This window comes from Ctenocephalides felis, unplaced genomic scaffold, assembly GCF_003426905.1.
Source record: "Ctenocephalides felis isolate EL2017-DRISC unplaced genomic scaffold, ASM342690v1 CF-g0.4_SCAFFOLD_00845, whole genome shotgun sequence".
Lineage (NCBI taxonomy): Eukaryota > Metazoa > Arthropoda > Insecta > Siphonaptera > Pulicidae > Ctenocephalides > Ctenocephalides felis.
In genome coordinates this window covers 83,005,828-83,024,405 of record NW_020536999.1, presented here as the reverse complement: position 1 = coordinate 83,024,405, position 18,578 = coordinate 83,005,828, and the positions used below count along the sequence as shown (strand labels likewise).

At 31.6% G+C, this 18,578-nt stretch overlaps 2 protein-coding genes across 2 annotated transcripts; both read right to left on the bottom strand.

The window, feature by feature from the left end:
* Positions 1–2,551: 2,551 nt before the first annotated feature.
* Positions 2,552–3,331, bottom strand: LOC113391075 (zinc finger protein 69 homolog B-like). The gene is made up of 2 exons (XM_026627048.1): positions 2,773–3,331; positions 2,552–2,655 (listed from the first exon to the last, which is right to left on the bottom strand). The coding sequence occupies exons 1-2, from the start codon at positions 3,329–3,331 to the stop codon at positions 2,552–2,554; spliced, it is 663 nt and encodes a 220-aa protein (XP_026482833.1).
* Positions 3,332–10,167: 6,836 nt separating this feature from the next.
* On the bottom strand, positions 10,168–11,262 carry LOC113391074 (zinc finger protein 431-like). The gene is made up of 3 exons (XM_026627047.1): positions 10,863–11,262; positions 10,476–10,727; positions 10,168–10,271 (listed from the first exon to the last, which is right to left on the bottom strand). The coding sequence occupies exons 1-3, from the start codon at positions 11,260–11,262 to the stop codon at positions 10,168–10,170; spliced, it is 756 nt and encodes a 251-aa protein (XP_026482832.1).
* Positions 11,263–18,578: the final 7,316 nt, after the last annotated feature.

The window sequence follows — 18,578 nt, the reverse complement described above, 5'->3', positions numbered from 1 at the left end:
TCTATGGAAAGTATTAGATGAATAAATTTATAATTTATATTTAATTGGTTTGCTTAACATATTAGTTCGGATACTAACACGTCCTCAAAACATAATAGATCAGAATGAAAAAGCGACATATTAAATTTAACTTTAATCATTAGGGCTTATAGCAAGTTTCCAATAGTGTGTGAAACCATTCCTAAATAAAGCATTGTAGAACATGTTAAAATGTTAGCTAAAGGTAAATAGGACGTAATACCAAATAAGATATAACAAATTTATAAAAATCGCTTGGTAATTCATTATACATTTTGTAATGTACTCATTTATTCAAATGTTTAATTATTTCAGTTTATTTATTATTTAAGTTTTAAAAAAACTTTAATCAATATTATTGATCCATCATATTTAAACTTCAATCCGGATTTTATTTATTTTTGAATTGACATGAATTTTTTATAACAAAAGGTTTGAAATTTGGTTGTCAAACGGATTCAAATTTCAATCAGATGAATTTTAATAAGGGCCGTTGCAACGCAAGGCTGGGTATGCTAGTATATATATATATATATATATATATATATATATATATTAATTATATATATATATATTAACTACTAAATCATATATACGAAAATACAAAAAGTACCCGGAATTTTCGTTTTTTCAAAAAAATATTTATTTATTCGTCTACATTAATGTGGTCCCCTTCAAAGTAGTCCCCCCCAGATATAATACACTTATGCCAGCGTTTTTTCCAATTTTCGAAGCACCCTTGATATTCACTTTTTGATATGTCCTTGAGCACTCTCAGCGATTCGGCCTTTATTTCTTCAATCGAGGAAAACCGCCGTCCTTTCATGGGTCTCTTCAACTTTGGGAATAGGAAAAAGTCACACGGAGCCATATCTGGTGAATTTTTGCACTTTGCAACACTTTATTTCATTTTTTACGCAAAATTTAATACAAATTCTTTGACTTTTCAATTCTTCCATTGTAAAAATCGCCGAGCTCAGAAAAACACGTCGAACCTTAGCGACTACCACAGACAAAGTAAACAGTGAATATAGCTGAAAATTTCATCATACTTTAGGGGCATGTATACCAACACAATAAAAAAAAAATTTTGACAATCAGACACTCCAGACCCGCGAAATTTAATTATTAGTAATTCCGGGTACTTTTTGAACACACCTCGTATATATATATATATATATATATATATATATATATATAGAAATAAAATATAATAAATTACCATTTTCTCCTTTATCGGATGCCATTTTTTAAGTTCTTTGAGAGCTCACTGTTTAAACTAATACTGACAAACAGAACCACTGTACCGATTTTTAATCAATAGTTGCGAATTTGCACTCTGAAGAACTCCACTGCAATCTGTCTTAACGTCAGAATAGTTTGCAAATCACAACCAGCAAAAAAAAAAACTTTTCCGATTTATATGTAAGATGACCCTCCTACTACTTTGACAACTATCTATGCCAGGGGTCGGCAACCTGTTGCTCTCAAGGGCGCAATACTCAATTTCTAGTGGTGCATGGTATCGTGCACAAAACACTTAAAAAGTTTACATTAAGTAGTGCTAAATAAATCCAGCCGAGGATATATTTCTTACGAGTAAATATCGCATATCAAATATATACAATTTAAACTGAATTGTAAATTGAAAGTTTATATTATAAGTATAAACCTTTGTATATTTTTGAAAATTGTAAACAAAAAAAAATTTCAGAACATTTTGAAATTTGTTTGAACCGTAAAAATTAGAAATCTTGATACAGAAGCCAACAAAATTGTAACAAAATTAGTACTAAAATGGAAAACTATATACAACTCCAAATTTCACTCTCTTATTTCATAATAGTCATTTTAGCTCGATAATCGATCAATTAACAATGATCGTCTTTTTTGTGAACGTTTTTAATTGAAATTCGATCAAGATTTTTCTGAGCTTATAGAAAAGCTTCATAGATATTGGCAACGATATGGTTACCTCCGATAAAACTAACTGATTTTCTGTTAACTGTTATCCTATTGTACAAATATTTCACGATGTGTACAAGAAGTACATAAATTTTGAATGTCTTGCAGAAGAAGCAAGTTTAGCAAAAAAAAATTTAGAAATTCAATATTAAAATCTGAAGATAAAACTGTTTTTAAAAAAAGTTAGATTTTTTTTTAAATTATTGAAATCTCACTCGTTTTGCTGAGCATAGCATATCATAATACAAATATGGATGTTAGTATTTTAGCATTGCATTTGGTAAATTATCAATGTGTTTTTGTGTTAGCTGCCCCTTTCATTTATATACTGCATATTTGTACATTCAGAATTAGTCATTTTTTATACTAATGATTTTCTAAAAATATTTCCTGAGGCAAAACGTTCGCCGGGTCAGCTAGTATATATATTAAACCCGTGCAGCCCGCCATGAAATTTTAAAATTGAAATTGGCCCGTGGATGAAAAAGGTTGCTCGCCCTTGGTTTAGACGTTTATTATTTTCATTGACATATCGTTTGCTTCGAAACGTCTTTTTCCATTCCTAAAATCACAATTTTAGGATATGTAATTGGGAGCAATAATTCATGCATTCAATATTGCATTCATGGGGACGTACTCCACTATGCTTCAGCATGTGATTTTTTAAACTACCTGATTGCGTGAATGTTTTTTTGCATATATCGCATTCATAGGGACGTACCCCACTGTGCATCAGCATGTGACTTTTCAGATTAAATGAATGTGAAAATGTCTTTTTGCATATATTGCATTCATAAGCTCGTACTCCATTGTGCTTCAGCATGTGACTTTTCAGACCACTTGGTTGCGTGAAAGTCATTTCGCATATATTGCATCGATGAGGGCGCTTACCACTATGTATTAGCATGTGATTTTTCAGATTACCTAATTGTGTGATTGTCTTATTGCACACACTGCATTTATGGGGGCATACTCCACTATGTATCAGTAAATGACTTTTTAGATTACCTAATTGACTGAAAGTCTTATGACAGATTTCACATTTGAAAGAACTTTCTTTGCTATGATTAGGCATATGATCGATCATATGCTCTTTTAAATTTTGTGATTCTGCATAAGTTGATGTTTCGACTAACTCCTTTTTGACTTCTTCTTCAATTGTCACCTCGGAATTCATAAATCTTTCCAAACACGTATCATCATCTTCGGAAAACGATTCAGATTTAACAATAACGTCGGGATCATCAAAATCATTCTCTATTTCGAGTTTAATGTCTTCTGGTGAAAATTCTGATGGTTCAATTTTAACTGCCCGATCATTCATAGACATAATTGTTTCCTCCGGCATTTTTGAATATTTTCACTGCTTATACTCACAAAAAAATTACAAAATAGTTGTGTGCTAAATAATTTTATCAATAATTACTTTCAATATGATCAATTAATTTGACTCAATTTACTTTTATTAATTGACATTTGAAGCATAGAGTTTGTTTGTAGCGGTAGAGAGAGTAGAAACATAGAGAACCATATTAATTTGAAAAGACGCGCCACGATAAATAATGTCTCATCTTTCTAGAAATATACTCTCTATGCTTTAAATATCAAAAAGTAAATGTAATAAAAATTAAGATGAAAACATTTATGATATTGAAAAAAATTGTAGACAATACTAGACTATTATTTAGCACACAACTATTTTGTATTTTTTGTGTGAAACGGGCGCCCGCTGCCATGGTAACCGTGGCTAACAAAATTTTCAGTAAAATTATTTTACCATTTTCGTTGCCATACCGTTTCCCGGTTTGAAAAATTTGTAGAAGCAATAAAAGGAATTTAATTATTAATTTTACAGGCAGTACTGCACAGCGTGCGTTATGAGTTGTAAAAAATATATAACTTATATCTTAATTAGTAAAAACTTGTATAAAGTCGGTTCAAACTTTTAAAATAAACCAACATTTTTTCTTCAATATTTTATGTCAAAAATCAATCCAACTCTGAGATCGACGAAGACTTTAAAATCTGTCGCGATCGCTAGTCGACTGCAAAAAAAGTCCCAAAAAGACCCAATCAAATTCTACTCCAACGGATCTCGAGGCATGGTTGCGAACGAGAGTCCTGACAGAAGCAATTGCTCATTTGAACAAAATGAAACCCAACAAAAAGTTGAGTTTACACTCAGGATAGTACTAAGTGCAATGAAACAGACAGACAGACCGACAAAAAGTATTTATTACAATAGTTGATCATACATTTGCATTGTTATTTTTAATACATATATTTCTACACTTGAGTACTTTATATAACATCTTAATATATACCGCGAATATTGTGAATACAGCGAGATGTGTGACAAATCGTGTGGCAAAAAAGAGGAAAGAAAACTTTTTCTCCCAAAAAAAACACACAAAACAATATTTTTAATAATAGTTAATTATACAAATAACTAGCTGTAAGTGGAATTCTGTCTTAAGGCAATTAAGGCATCGTTCCTTGAGGCAAATTGCTGGAACTTCCCGTACCGTAACGAGATGATCGAGAAATATTGAATGTTTTCAAATAGATTATTATAAATATTGTAACATTGTCTAATATTTATGAAAATTACATAAACTGAATTGGAAAGTTGAAATTATTTGTTTAAGGTATATTAGAACAGAATTAAAATAGAAATCAGAATTATTTTCGATATACAAAAAAAAAATTAAAAAAAAAAAATTGAAAAAAAATTTTTTGAAAAAAAAAAAAATTGAGATATTTTTTTTTCCAAAATTAATTATTTTGTTAAAACAAGCAGAAAGTTTTTTGAATCATTCAAATCAGACGCTTAGTTCCCTCAAAAACTATCATTTTTTGCACATTTAGCTCTGTATTTCCGAAACCGCTGGCCCTGCCTTTGCCATAGACTAATCACCACTTCTCCCCGTCATTACAAATTGAATGTTCTTTGGATCATTCAAATCGGATGCTCCTTTCTCTCAAAAACTCAATTTTTATTTTCTGCACTCTTTGCTCCTTATCTCCGTAACTGCTGGACCTGCCTTTGCCAAAAACTAATCAGCACATCTCCCTATCGATAGGAATCGAATGTCTTTTGAACCATTCAAATCGGTTGATCCGTGCGCCCGAAAACGTGAACGAAAAATTGTATCCATACATACATACATACCCACACACACACACACAAATCCATTTTTTCTGAAGTATGCCAAAATGCTCAAAAACCTTCAAAACGTCGAGAAATGTAAAAATTTTCGATTTCGATTTTTACGATTACGATACAATAACTTACCCTGCGGGAAGTTAAAAAGAATAACAAAATAAAAGATTTATTCTCATCCAAGTATCATTTGCCGCCATGGGTCGATCAGTATATAGTTTGGCATGGCGTGATTTCCATACCAAATCACGTCTATAGTGTATTGGCCGAGGCCCGCGATGTTAGTATTAGGATGATCCCACATTTTAGATAAAAATTTTCAGTGAGCTTTTTTATATAGTCGAGTATTGTCGGTACGTCAGTCTGTTTGTGTATGTATTATGAAGAATAGTAATGTCTAGTCAGTGGGTCCCTTATTTTGTAAAGTACTAGTCGTTTTGTCTTATTTTGTAATGTCTGTAGTTTCCGTAAGTTAGTCTTAGTCGTCGCGTTCTTTGCTGGAGCGGCTATGTCAGTAATGGTCTTATAAGTATCAAGTAAAGAGTCCGCTTGTTCTTCACGCTTAGCGGGCTGTTGTGGTTCAAAAGAGGTCTCAGTAGATTTAACATCCCGTCAGTCTGTCCAATTTTCGTATTAACATGTTTAGTGAAGCTGAGTCTATGGTCCAGGGTCACACCAAGGTATTTGACATCCTTGGACCACTCAACTTCACAGTCCAATACTTTAATTTTGTCCAAGTCAGTCAGTCTGGTCGTGGCATTTCGGCTCTTTGTAAATAAAATTGCCTCCGTCTTTTGCGGATTGATCCTGATATGCCATTTGTCAGTATATTCTGTTAGCTTGTCTATGTGTGTCTGTATCTTAGTAGTCAGTAGCGTCGGTGATCGTGATGAGTTGTATATGGCAGTGTCGTCAGCAAATGGCAGTAACAGTGTCGGCGTCAGTGGGTATGTCGTGAATGTAGACGTTAAACAGTGACGATCCCAGGATCAAGCCCTGCGGTACTCCCGCCGTCACTTGTTTAACCGTCGAAAGTCCGTTGTCTACTTGTATAGTGAAGTTGCGGTATGAGAGGTATGAGTGTAATGTTTTTGTAATGTATGGTGAAAAGTTTATGTATAAGTCCGTTCATCCAGATGGTGTCAAACGCCTTCTCAAAGTCGAGTAACACCAATCCGGTATGGTTTCGTCTGTTAAAATTGAGAACTGTATTTTCTATGAGTTTTGTCAGTGGGTGTAGTGTGGAGTGTCGTTCTTTGAAGCCATATTGTGTGTTAGGTATGATCTTGTTGTGTCTTATGTGTTTGTTAAATCTTTTGAGTAGTACTTTTTCGGCTACCTTACTCATTGTGTTGATCGGTCTGTAGTTATGTGGTATGTCTGGCTGTTTCCTTGGCTTCACTATTGGTAATATGGTGGAGGTTTTCTAAGAAGCAGGAAAGCAGCCTTTTGTCATTAATCTATTTTTAATGCGTGTAAGTAAAATGTAGGCGTTCGTCGGCAGTTGTTTAAGTATTATGTTTTGCAGTCCGTCCAGTCCTGGTGCTTTTCTGTTCGGTAATTTTTTAACTATTGTCTTTATTTCGGAAACTGTAACAGGGTCTATTCGTAAGTCTTTGTCCCTGTGGAGGTCAGTGAAGTCTTGAATTGTCTCGTGTACGTCTTGTTTAAGGTCTGCGTTTGACATATTGGCATTTTGTTTATGTATGTTCTCAAAGTTTTTTGCCAATATTTCCGCCTTGTCCGCTGGAGTTGTTGCGTAATTGTTGTCAGTTAATTTAATTGGAGGTATGGATGTTGGTTTCCGCGTCAGTCTTTTTGCTGTTTGCCAAATTTTGTGTGGGTCAGTATTTATGTTCTCGAGTCTTTTGGTCCAAGTGTTGTTTCAGTGGTCACGTATTTCATTGGAAATAATGTTTGTCATTCTGTTAACATATTCCTTGAGTATGTCTGTCACCGGTATGTTGCCACAGTTTCTTTGTATGATTTTTAAGTTTTATTTCCAATAAAATATGTTCTGGCAAGTCGTTAGCTGGTGTTGTTCTTGAGTCTAGTGCCGGTATAGTCTGTTGTACAGAGTCTGTGATTATAGTGTAAGGTGTGTTACAGCCTCCTCAATGTCAGGGTTGGTATCGATTGGCATTGTTTGTCGTGTGTTGTCTGTGATGATGTCTCTGAAAAATGGCTACTTGGCTCTAGAGTAATCTAAAAATTTGCGTTTTGGAGTCTGGTCAACGTCTAGTCTGTCTGAAATGGTCATGAAAACTGGATTATGGTCGGAGTTAAAAAGTGTTCTCGTTATGGGTTCAGATGTTACGTGTAGATTTTTTGTCAATGCCAAATCGATCGTGCTGTAATGGTGTGTCTGTACGGTGGCGTATCTGGTCGGCGTGTCAGGATAATGTAGTTGTGCATCTGTGGTGTTGTATTCGGTCAGGTATTCGTAAAGTCTGTTTCCGTTCGCGTTGTTAAAGTTACAATTCCAAGATGTATGTTGTGCGTTAAAGTCTCCAGCCATAAGTATAAATCTCGATGTAAATCGATATTATAGTTACTTTTTGACCTCTCTTGTATACATTGATAGCTGTTATTTCAGAACCGCCCCAATAACACAAATTGTATTAATAAGTTTCTTGTCAGACAAGTAGATTGAAACTACATTTCAAAAGAGTTGATATTCCAACATTTTATCTTTTACACATTATGTTGTAAAAAATTATACAGCCACTTAGCATTTTTTTATGCACAACATGAGTTTCAAACAGTACAAAAATATTACAAATGCTTCTGTTTATTCGCTATTATAGATAATAAATAAATTATCAGAACAATATTGTGACAATATTCTTGCTTTTCTATATTAGTAAACAAGAGAGTACTGCTTGCAATTCACATATATTACAAATCAATATTAAAACTAAAAAATTTCAAATGATAAATGTATCAGCTAACATAATTGAGCACAAGCCGACAATTTAATGTTACTACAGATCATAAACTGTGTGTATAAATATCTCAAACTGCGTGTAAAAAATATTCTAAATTTTATGAATATATTATGAACTCTAAATCTGATAATATATTTTTTTGCACAATTGGCTTGGCCGATTGTCATGCAAAACTAATTAACATACCTTGAGGCAAATTGCCTGAACTGAATTAGACAAATACTGTTTGATGGATGCGTTCACTAGGAGCACTGACTCACAAACTTCATCCCATAAATAGTATATCTATATATTTGTCAAAGGCTTCGACTGATTTCAATTGCAAAAAATCCAAGATGTTAAAGAAGAATTTAATTCTGAACCTGTAAAATACAGAGGTTTGCATTGAATTAAGATAAACAAAATTGTAGATATATAATTATAAATATAGCTACACTCACTAAAGCTTTCCTGCACTATTTTGAATCCATAAAAAATAGTCTTTTAATTGCTCCTCTATATATAGATGAATATATTCATTTAATTGTTCCTCTATGAATGTATTCATTTAAAATGAATAAGCTATTTACTCTCCCCTCGAGTAAAAAAGGAATAGATCCAAGATAAAATTTGCTTTAAAATTATGATTGTGTGGTCAGTGTGCACTCCACCTTACTACAATCCAAGGTTCTCTTGTTATATAAATCAAAATGAATTAGCACTAGCATTAGAATTAGTATAATAAAATTTATTAAGCAATATAGAACACTGATTTGCCAGTAAAAGATTAACAAAAATGGACAAATAAATCCTCGGTACAGGGTAAAGTTGCTTAAGTCAAACCTCTTAACAAAATTATGCAAACATTATTTTGTGCAATTTCATTTAGAAAAATCTTTGGTGGCTATTGAATTTATATTTCATGGGCATTTGTTTATCAAAGAAATATAAATTAATTTTCTTAATACTTTATGATACTTATAGAAATTGTGCTTTCAGTATGGTTAAGGCCACCTATAACCTTAGACTTATTACTATAATATTACATAGAATGCAATCTAATTAAATTTTTCATTACTTACCAAGCCCAAAATATTTTTTTAAATAAAATCCAAAATAATAAAATTCTCAAAGAATGTATGTAATTCGCCCAGAATGAAAATTGTTTATGCGATAACAGCAGTTAATAGTTATACTTGCTTGTTGAAACTTTGAAAAGTTGTATCTCATTATTGCTTCGCATTTAACAAAAAAAAGCTTGTAACACTCTTTATGAATCAGGTACAAGTATGTACAAAAAAATGTAATATATTATTTTAATTAAGCAAACTTTAATAAAAAAAAAAATCAGAATCATTTCATATTCAGAATCAAAATCATATTCATTACTAATTTAATTATTCACAGAATAACTATAAAAAGTGTGAAACACTGGAAAACAAACGGACCCTATATTATAATAAGGATTATATTGACTAATTTGGCATAAAAACACAACATTCACTATATTAATTGTTTTGGTATTGTTTGAAGGCCTTCCTAATCACTTTTTCATACTTTTCAATGCAATAATTAATAAATATATGCACTATTTCAATGGCAAATTGAAATGTTTCAACATAAACTGAGTGAAAACCATTCACTCACAATGCCAAATATTATGCTCCCGATTATGTCGGTTGGTATTAATGGACAATGACAATTCTGATGAATAGATGAAAATGTAGCTGGATTAATTATTAATTATGTTTATTAAAATACATAAAATGAAAAATCAGTGCTAGTATTTATAAAATACTTTCCCAGTTACATAATGCTTAAAAGACTACTTGATCATGAAGGAGTATATACTGCCTTGCGTAAAGACATTTTTTAAAATTCATATTAATATCTTCTGAACTTCTGTTCAAAATTAAATAGTCTTAGAGAAGTCTATTTGTATTTGAACCTGGAACCAATGGTTCCATGGAAATAATGCGATATTATTTAATGTGTACTGTATATTTCATACTATTTTTAATTCCATTACATGCAAGAATATTTTATAACATGTTTCCAAATATTTATATTCAAGTAAACAAATATGTTTATATTTCATTGATCTTCACCACGATTCTGACTATGAAGTGCCATGTGTCCCTTCAAATTTTTTGATTGAGTAAATTTCTTATTACATACTTCACATTCATAAAGACGCTCTTGTTTATGAATGAGCATATGAGTTTTCAGATTACATAATTGTGTGAATGTCTTTTTGCATCTATTGCATTCATGGGGACGTACTCCACTGTGTATCAGCATGTGACTTTTCAGATTACTTGATTGTGTAAATTTCTTTTTGCATATAGTGCATTCATGGGGACGTACTCCACTGTGTATCAGCATGTGACTTTTCAGATTACTTGATCTTGTGAATGTCTTGTTGCATATATTGCATTCATGAGAGCGTACTCCACTGTGGATCAGCATATGATTTCTCAGATTACTTAAATCTCTGAATGTCTTTTTGCATACATTGCATTCATGGGGACGTACTCCACTGTGTATCAGCATGTGACATTTCAGAATTGATGATCTCTTGAATGTCTTTTTGCATATATTGCATTCATGAGAGCGTATTCCATTGTGAATGGCCATGTGTCTTTTTAGACTACCTGATTCTTTGAATGTCTTATTGCATATATTGCATTCATGAGGACGTACTCCACTGTGTATCAGCATGTGACTTTTCAAATGACTTAATTGTGTAAATTTCTTGTTGCATATATTGCATTCATGAGCGCGCTCACCACTGTGAATGAGCATGTGCCTTTTCAGAGCACTTAATCGATCAAAAGCCTTGTGACAGATTTCGCATTTGAAAGGATTTTCTTTGCTATTATTAGGAATATGATGAGCCATATGCTCTTTTAAATGATCTGATTCTGCAAATGATCTATTGCAAACGTCACATTCATAAGTTAATGTCTCGACTAACTCATGTTTGACTTCTTCTTCAATTGTCACTTCGGAATTCATAAATCTTTCTAAACACGTATCATCATCTTCAGAACACGATTCAGATTTAACTATAACGTCGGGATCATCAAAATCATTCTCTATTTCGAGTTTATTGTCTGCTGGTGAATATTCTGGCGGTTCAATTTTAATTGCCTGATCATTCATAGACATAATTGTTTCCTCCGACATGTTTATATTTCCACTGCTTATACTCAGAAAAAATTAACGAAAATAGTTGTGTGCTAAATAATAGTCTCGTTTAATCAATAATTATTTTCAATTTGATCAATTATTTTAACTAAATAACATTGCTTATTTGGCATTTGAAGCATAGAGTTTGTTTGTAGCAGTAGAGAGAGTAGAAACATAGAGAACCATATTGAATTTGAAAAGACGCGCCACGATAAATGTTTCATCTTTCTAGAAATATACTCTCTATGCTTCAAATGTCAAAGAGTAAAATTAAGTTGAAATAAAATTATTCGCTCCGAGCGTGACTGCAGCGCCGTAATAAATATGAACTAATTGGGGTTATCAGTGTGTGGTTTTCATGGGTTTTACATGTTTGTTAAAGAAAAAAGATATTAAATAATTGTTATAAATAATAATAAACAAGATACAGTAATAATGTGAACGCTGAATGTTTATTGAAATTATTAAATTTACTTCAACGTACTTAAAACATTGTTAAGTATAATGATTAATTAAATAAAGAAATGCAGTAAATATTTGTAAGGTTAAGTGCCTCAAAGCTTATGTCATAAACTCGGAATAGTTCTTAATAAAAACAATATAATAATATGATAATAATGATAAATAATATTTTATCAATAGAATAAGTAAATAGTAAATTAATTTATTCAATTTTTTGGTCAAACTAAAGACTTAGACATTATTATAAAGACATAATTTAGACATTATTATAAAGACAAGACCCATCAAATAAAATTGCAGGAAAAAAACTACATTAACTTTTCGAAATTAACTTATTGAAGAAAATATTGTTGACAAGTAGGTAAGACTCAATACCTCGACCGACTCACTGCAAATGCTTGGGAACCCACGGTGATCCATCAACACTACAAATATATATTTCGCATTATTTCAGCATTGTATTAATTAAACTGTTTGCAAAATAAACATTTTTTCATGATAATTACTTTATTCTTCTAACCGCTGCGATCCACTTTTCCCGTTGATTTTCTTTCCACTTAGCTGTAGAAAATGTATAGAATTTGCAGTCACTTTTTCTGCTGGTATTTCTACAGCCCACTACAGAACAGCTATGGTGGCTCATTTTTAATTATCTTATTTAAATTTGAAATAAATAAATATTTTATGTGTTTTTGTTTAAAATTTTGTTTATAATAGCCCCTTTTAGTGCTCCAAGTTAGCCACTACGAACGCTTCGGTCGATTTGACTTCCCCTTCCATGCCTTCGCACATAGCCACTAGACTATTATTTAGCACACAACTATTTTGTATTTTTTATGAAAATATTTGAAAATGTCGAAGGAAACAATTATGTCTATGAATGATCAGGCAATTAAAATTGAACCACCAGAATATGCGTGCGTTATACTGGTTTTACCTGTATTATTATTCAATTTATATAATAAAAATAATTGATCATAGATGAAAAGGTTGAATCCAATGATTAACTCATTACTGCGATATTCTAGTCTTCTTTTATCTATGATTCTAGTTATATTGGAATAATGCAAATAAGTGAGAAAATCGTGTACTTTCTTACGAAATGGTAGTCAATTCAAACCCAATTATTAGGGTTAAAAATAAAAAAAAAACATAACGTAATTACGTTACAGTATTCTGTAGTCATTAACAAACTTATTAACACTAGAAACACCGCCGAATTTAAGCACAGTTGAAAATAAAAGATAAAAGTATTTCAAGTCTACTTCTCGTAATTGCGAGATACTATGAAAATAACTGCACAAAATGTTTTAAAACTTATGTAAGTTGAAAACTTTTCGGCCATTTTGTTTTACAAAGACACTGTTTTGTGTTTTTTATTAATAACTTTCAAATTATTTATTGTAACTAAAAACAGTTTTTGATAAAGCTATAGTTGACTGCTATTCCTGCTTGTATTTTTAAAATATTTCTAAACTTGCATAATGTTGAAAACGTGTCGGCAATTTTGTGATACAAAGATATTTTTCTGTATTTTGATTAATGTAGAAAAAAGTAGCTGAATAAATTCTATAAAGCATTTTCCGAGACAGAAATGATGTAAAGTTTGTGCTTATATTTTTAAACTTCCACAATGTTGATAACGTGTCAGCCATTTTGTTGTACAATGACATTGTTTTGAATTTTATTGATAACTGTTAAATTACTTTGCATAATCAACTCTAGTCTTTGACAAAGGTATTGCTGAATAAATTCACTAAAACATTTTCTCAGACAAAAATTATGTAAAATTCTTTTGCTTATATTTTTAAAATAATTTTAAACTTGCATAATGTTGAAAACGTGTCGTCCATTTTGTGGAACAAAGACATTGTTTCGTGTTTTTACTAATAACTTTTAAATTGCTTATTATAACTAAATATAGTCTTTGACAAAGTTATAGCTGAATAAATTTTCTAAAACATTTTCTCTGACAAAAAAATGCGTTTATATTTTAAAAAAGACAGAGAACATCACCAATTCATAGATCAACCTCAAATGTTAAACCAGGTATCTCATACTCATATGTAACACGTTAAAATACTGTACTGCCTGAAAACCAGGACATTCGATCAATCAGAGCTCGACAAACATTAATAATATCAATGATCTGTCAGAATTGAAGAAAATGATAAAAACACTTACTGAACAAATGAGCATGATTAATTTACTCACAACTATTCTAGCAAATAAATCATGTATTTCAAACGAACAATCTGTTTATAGAATGCAAATGGCTTGTGTAACCACACTCAAGATCTTAAATATTTTTTAACAATCAACAATATAGATATAATGCTTATATCGTAATCACATTTCACTAACAATAGTTCCGTACGTATACCAAATTATATAGTTTATAATACTCCAGAAGGACTTTCTTCAAGCAACATCAATTTCAGTTAATATACCATCGCATAACCAGCAAGTACTATCAGCCATTTACTGTCCGCCTAAACACAGGATCACCAAAAGTGAGTTTACAATTTTTTTTAATACGCTGGGAAGTTCATTTATAGCGGGAGGAGATTATAATGCAAAGCACACATTCTGGGGTTCTAGACTGATCACCCCTAGGGGTCGAGAACTTTACAAATCGATTGAAACTAGTTGGTATTGGTATTTAGCCTAGAGGCAAGTCGACAATATAAATAAAGTGCAAGTGTTTTAATAGAGTTCGGCAGCATCTTGGTGGATCACGGACTTCTTATACATTTTTGCAATCTATCTCTTAACAACATACTTTTTGATCCATTCGAACCGAATGGTCAATTAGTTAACAGATATCAAATCAAATTTAGATTTAAATTCAGATCATTCGCCAATTATTCTGCAATATTCTACAACTACAGAAGTAAATCAAAACTCATATCTTCTCACAAATAAATTTACTAATTGGCCATTATTCTAAGAGATAATTGATGAAAAAAATTCTTGCAACATACCTTTGAAAAATGAACTGATTTAAACTTGGCGATAACTAATTTTACAACGCTATTATCATCAGTAGCTCAAAAATTAACTATACTTTCAAATGCAAGTTGCAAACCTAATTATCCTATTAACATTAAAAAAATCATAACTCAAAAACGCAAATTACAAAAAGCATGGCAAACCACAAGATCACCGGCCAATAAAAACAAATTTAACAGTGCCTGCAGAAATCGTAAAACTCTATTATATGAATATAAGAACCAATTCATTGAAAATTACTTAACTAATCTTTCATCTACTAAAGACACAAATTATTCTCTTTGGAAGGCAACGAAGAGATTAAAAAGGCCGATAGTACATATTAGAGATGGGCTTATCATAACCGAAGCCGGATCGACTCGGATTTGACTCCGCTTCATGGAGGAGTTATATCCGCTTAACAACTCCACGACTCCGACAACTTTCAAACCGAAGTACTCGACACAAATGTGTTCTATAGTCCGTTGTTTATGTATCTAAGGATTTGTCGAATCCTATTAATTATTTGAAATTTTTTATAAACAGTTCAAACATATTTGTTGATATTGTTATAAAAAGTCACAATTTTAAGCATTTCGGTACATTATATCTTGGATTTAACAACTTCAATAGCATTCTAAATTCAATCCCTTCAATGATTTGCATTAAATGATATTCTTTTGCAATCATCTTGATCAATTGTGCATTTATTTCAGCAATTTGGCACATGGGTAAAGGATTAGTATTTTGCAAATAATTTCTGATAACATTAGAATTATTTTTCATTGTATTAGATGGATTTGAATCTGATGTACCAGCTTCTGAAGTTTTTAACGCAAAAATATTATCCAATAATACAGTCTCGCGGCGCATTGCCGGATAAATCGGTATAGTTCAAATGCCTTATTAAATTTCCAGTATTTGAAAATAAAATACTTAAAAAATCCGCACATTAATTGCATTTTGCTTTATTATCTTTGAGGAAAAATGATTCCAGATAGTACTGGTTTTACGTCTCATTGCCATTTCTCTAATCACTTGCAATCACTGATTTTGTTACACACAGAATATACACACTAACACAAAAGTTTATCATTTGATTGCTTGGTAACTTGCAAAATATTGAAAAAAACTATTGCTATCGTGGAGATGCAACTAATGTCGAAGACGTAGTCCTACTAACAATTAGCTGGTAATTTTTTGCTATAAAAAGTCCACTGGGCATCAGGCGATAAAAAAAGTTATGAATAAATATCAATAAAACAATTTTTCTAAAAAATTCACAAATAAATGACGGGTTGTAAAATTTTTCGGTCGACCAGATGATCGACTCAATGACTCGTAATTTTAGCAGTGTTGACCAAAGTAAAATCGCAAAACTTGAGAATCAAATTCCATTTAATTATTTCCTTTTGATGAGAAAATAATTTTTTTTTGATTAATTTTATATAAAACTTAAGTAGTACACTTTGTAATAAAAGCAAAACATAATACTTCTGCTTTCTAAATTTTTCTTCTGCTATTTCCATTCGAGAATTAATATTGTGTAAAAGTAATAATATAATACTAAATATTTTTTGCTGCTTAAATACTATTGATATCACTGATAAATATTGTTATTTCAGACTATGGCAAAACCGTATATTTTTCGGTATGTATATTCCTGATTGTCGTCATTCAGGGCCAAAGATTGTCGTAGTTAGAAAGATTAGCCCTTACTATTCAATAAATTAAACATTTGAGCTATTCACACTTGAACACAATTTCATTGTTCTGTGTCTTTGAAGTAATATTTTTGTATTTTCTGCAAAATACACAATGGTAGTGTTTTGATTTTTATACCTAAAAGGTCATAAAACTGCCTGGGAGACGAGAAAGCGACCGCTTTCTTCCCAAAGCAAAAACGCCAAAAACAGTAAATGTCTGCACAAATTAACAGATTTAATACCAGTTTAGGAAAGTCGAATATGACAAATCCTGTGAAATAACTCCACCCGGATTCACTCCGAAGGAGAAGTTGTATCGGAGTGATAACTCCGGAGTGAGTTACCCATCTCTAGTGCATATACCGCCAGTGCGTGTACTTGATTGTTCTTGGGCAAGAAGTTCAGAAGAAAAATTGGAAGAATATTAAGAACAATTGAAAAATACATTCCAGCCTCATCCCCGCAGTTGCAACGTAAACAATGAAGATTTTATCCACAATTGTTTACAAAATGAATCTATACCAGGCCAAATTGTAAAACACATAACGGTGACCGAATTAAAAAAATATGTCAAGGATGCAAATCCTATAGATTTATTATAATAAATCTCCTGGGCCAGATAAAATTTCGATAAAAATGATAAAAAAAACTGCCAGAAAAGGGATTTAGATTATTAACAATAATTTTCAATTCAATTTTAAGATTAAAAGTGTTCCCTCAAGCTTGGAAAGTAGCTAAAATAATTCTTATACCTAAACCTGGGAAAGACCCTCATTTACTGTCTTCCTATATAGACCAATAAGCCTACTTCCTTGTATTTCGAAGATATTTGAAAAATTATTACTATAACGCATTAAGTCAGAATTGTTGAATCAGAACGTAATTCCAAATCACCAATTCGGCTTTAGAGAACAACACTCAACCATAGAACAGGTTCATCGCCTAGTAAATATAATAAACGAATCGTTCCATGCAAAAAAAATATTGTTCGGCTGTATTTTTAGACGTTGCGCAAGCATTTGACAAGGTATGGCACACTGGTTTGTTGTACAAACTAAAACTCTGTTTATCAGAACCGATATTTTCAATAATAAAATTGTACCTTGAAAATAGGGAATTTTTCGTCAGCATTAACAACGAGGAGTCGACCAAAAAAAAGATCCTCTCTGGGGTGCCCCAGGGAAGCGTCTTTTCTCCAACTCTATTTCTTATATTCACAGCGGAGTTTCCGGAACAAGCGTGCCGACATTTGCTGACGATACTTGTATCATTGCCTCCAATGAAGATTCCGCAATAGCTTCGCAACTATTACAAAAGCATCTAGATATTGCTACATAATGGGTTTCTTTATGGAGAATTATGACAAACCACGCAAAATCTACGCATATCACTTTCACGCTGCGTACTGGTATATGACCTACAATTAACTGGTATATGACCTACTATTAAATGGACAGGAAATCCCAGTAAAAGATAGCGTAAAATATCTCGGAATAAATTGAACTAGAAATTGAACTAGGAGTTCACATTAGCAAGAAAAAACAGCAGATTGATGAATTATTTAAAAAACATTACTGGTCCGAACTGTCGACAAACAACAAACTAATTATTTATGAAAGTATTTTTAAACCAGTGTGGTCTTATGGGATTCAACTATGGGGCACCACCGATAAAACTAATATACAGATCATTCAGCGAGTGCAGAACAAGATAATACGGCAGGCACTGAACGCACCCAGGTACGTTCTCAACTGGTTGATTCACCAGGACAGCAATATGATGACAGTAAATGAAGTAATTCAACAAAAAAAAACAGACAACTGTAAAAGAAGAATGGACGAACACCCAAATTACTTGGCACAAAAAGTATTCTCAGAAGCGCGCCCAACCAGGCTAAAACGAAAAATTCCCAATGATCTCATAAACAGCCATTTATAAACGCTAACATTAATATTATTATTATTATCTTACTATTTCTATTATTGTTATTTTGTTATATTTTATTGTTTTTTCTAATATTTTATTATTCAGAAATTTTATTTATATTATTTATTAATTTTATTTTTATTATTATTTGCTTTTATTTTATATTAAATCATCATACTACGGATATTATTTTCATGTAAATTCTATCCTTTGCACTCTTATTTATTT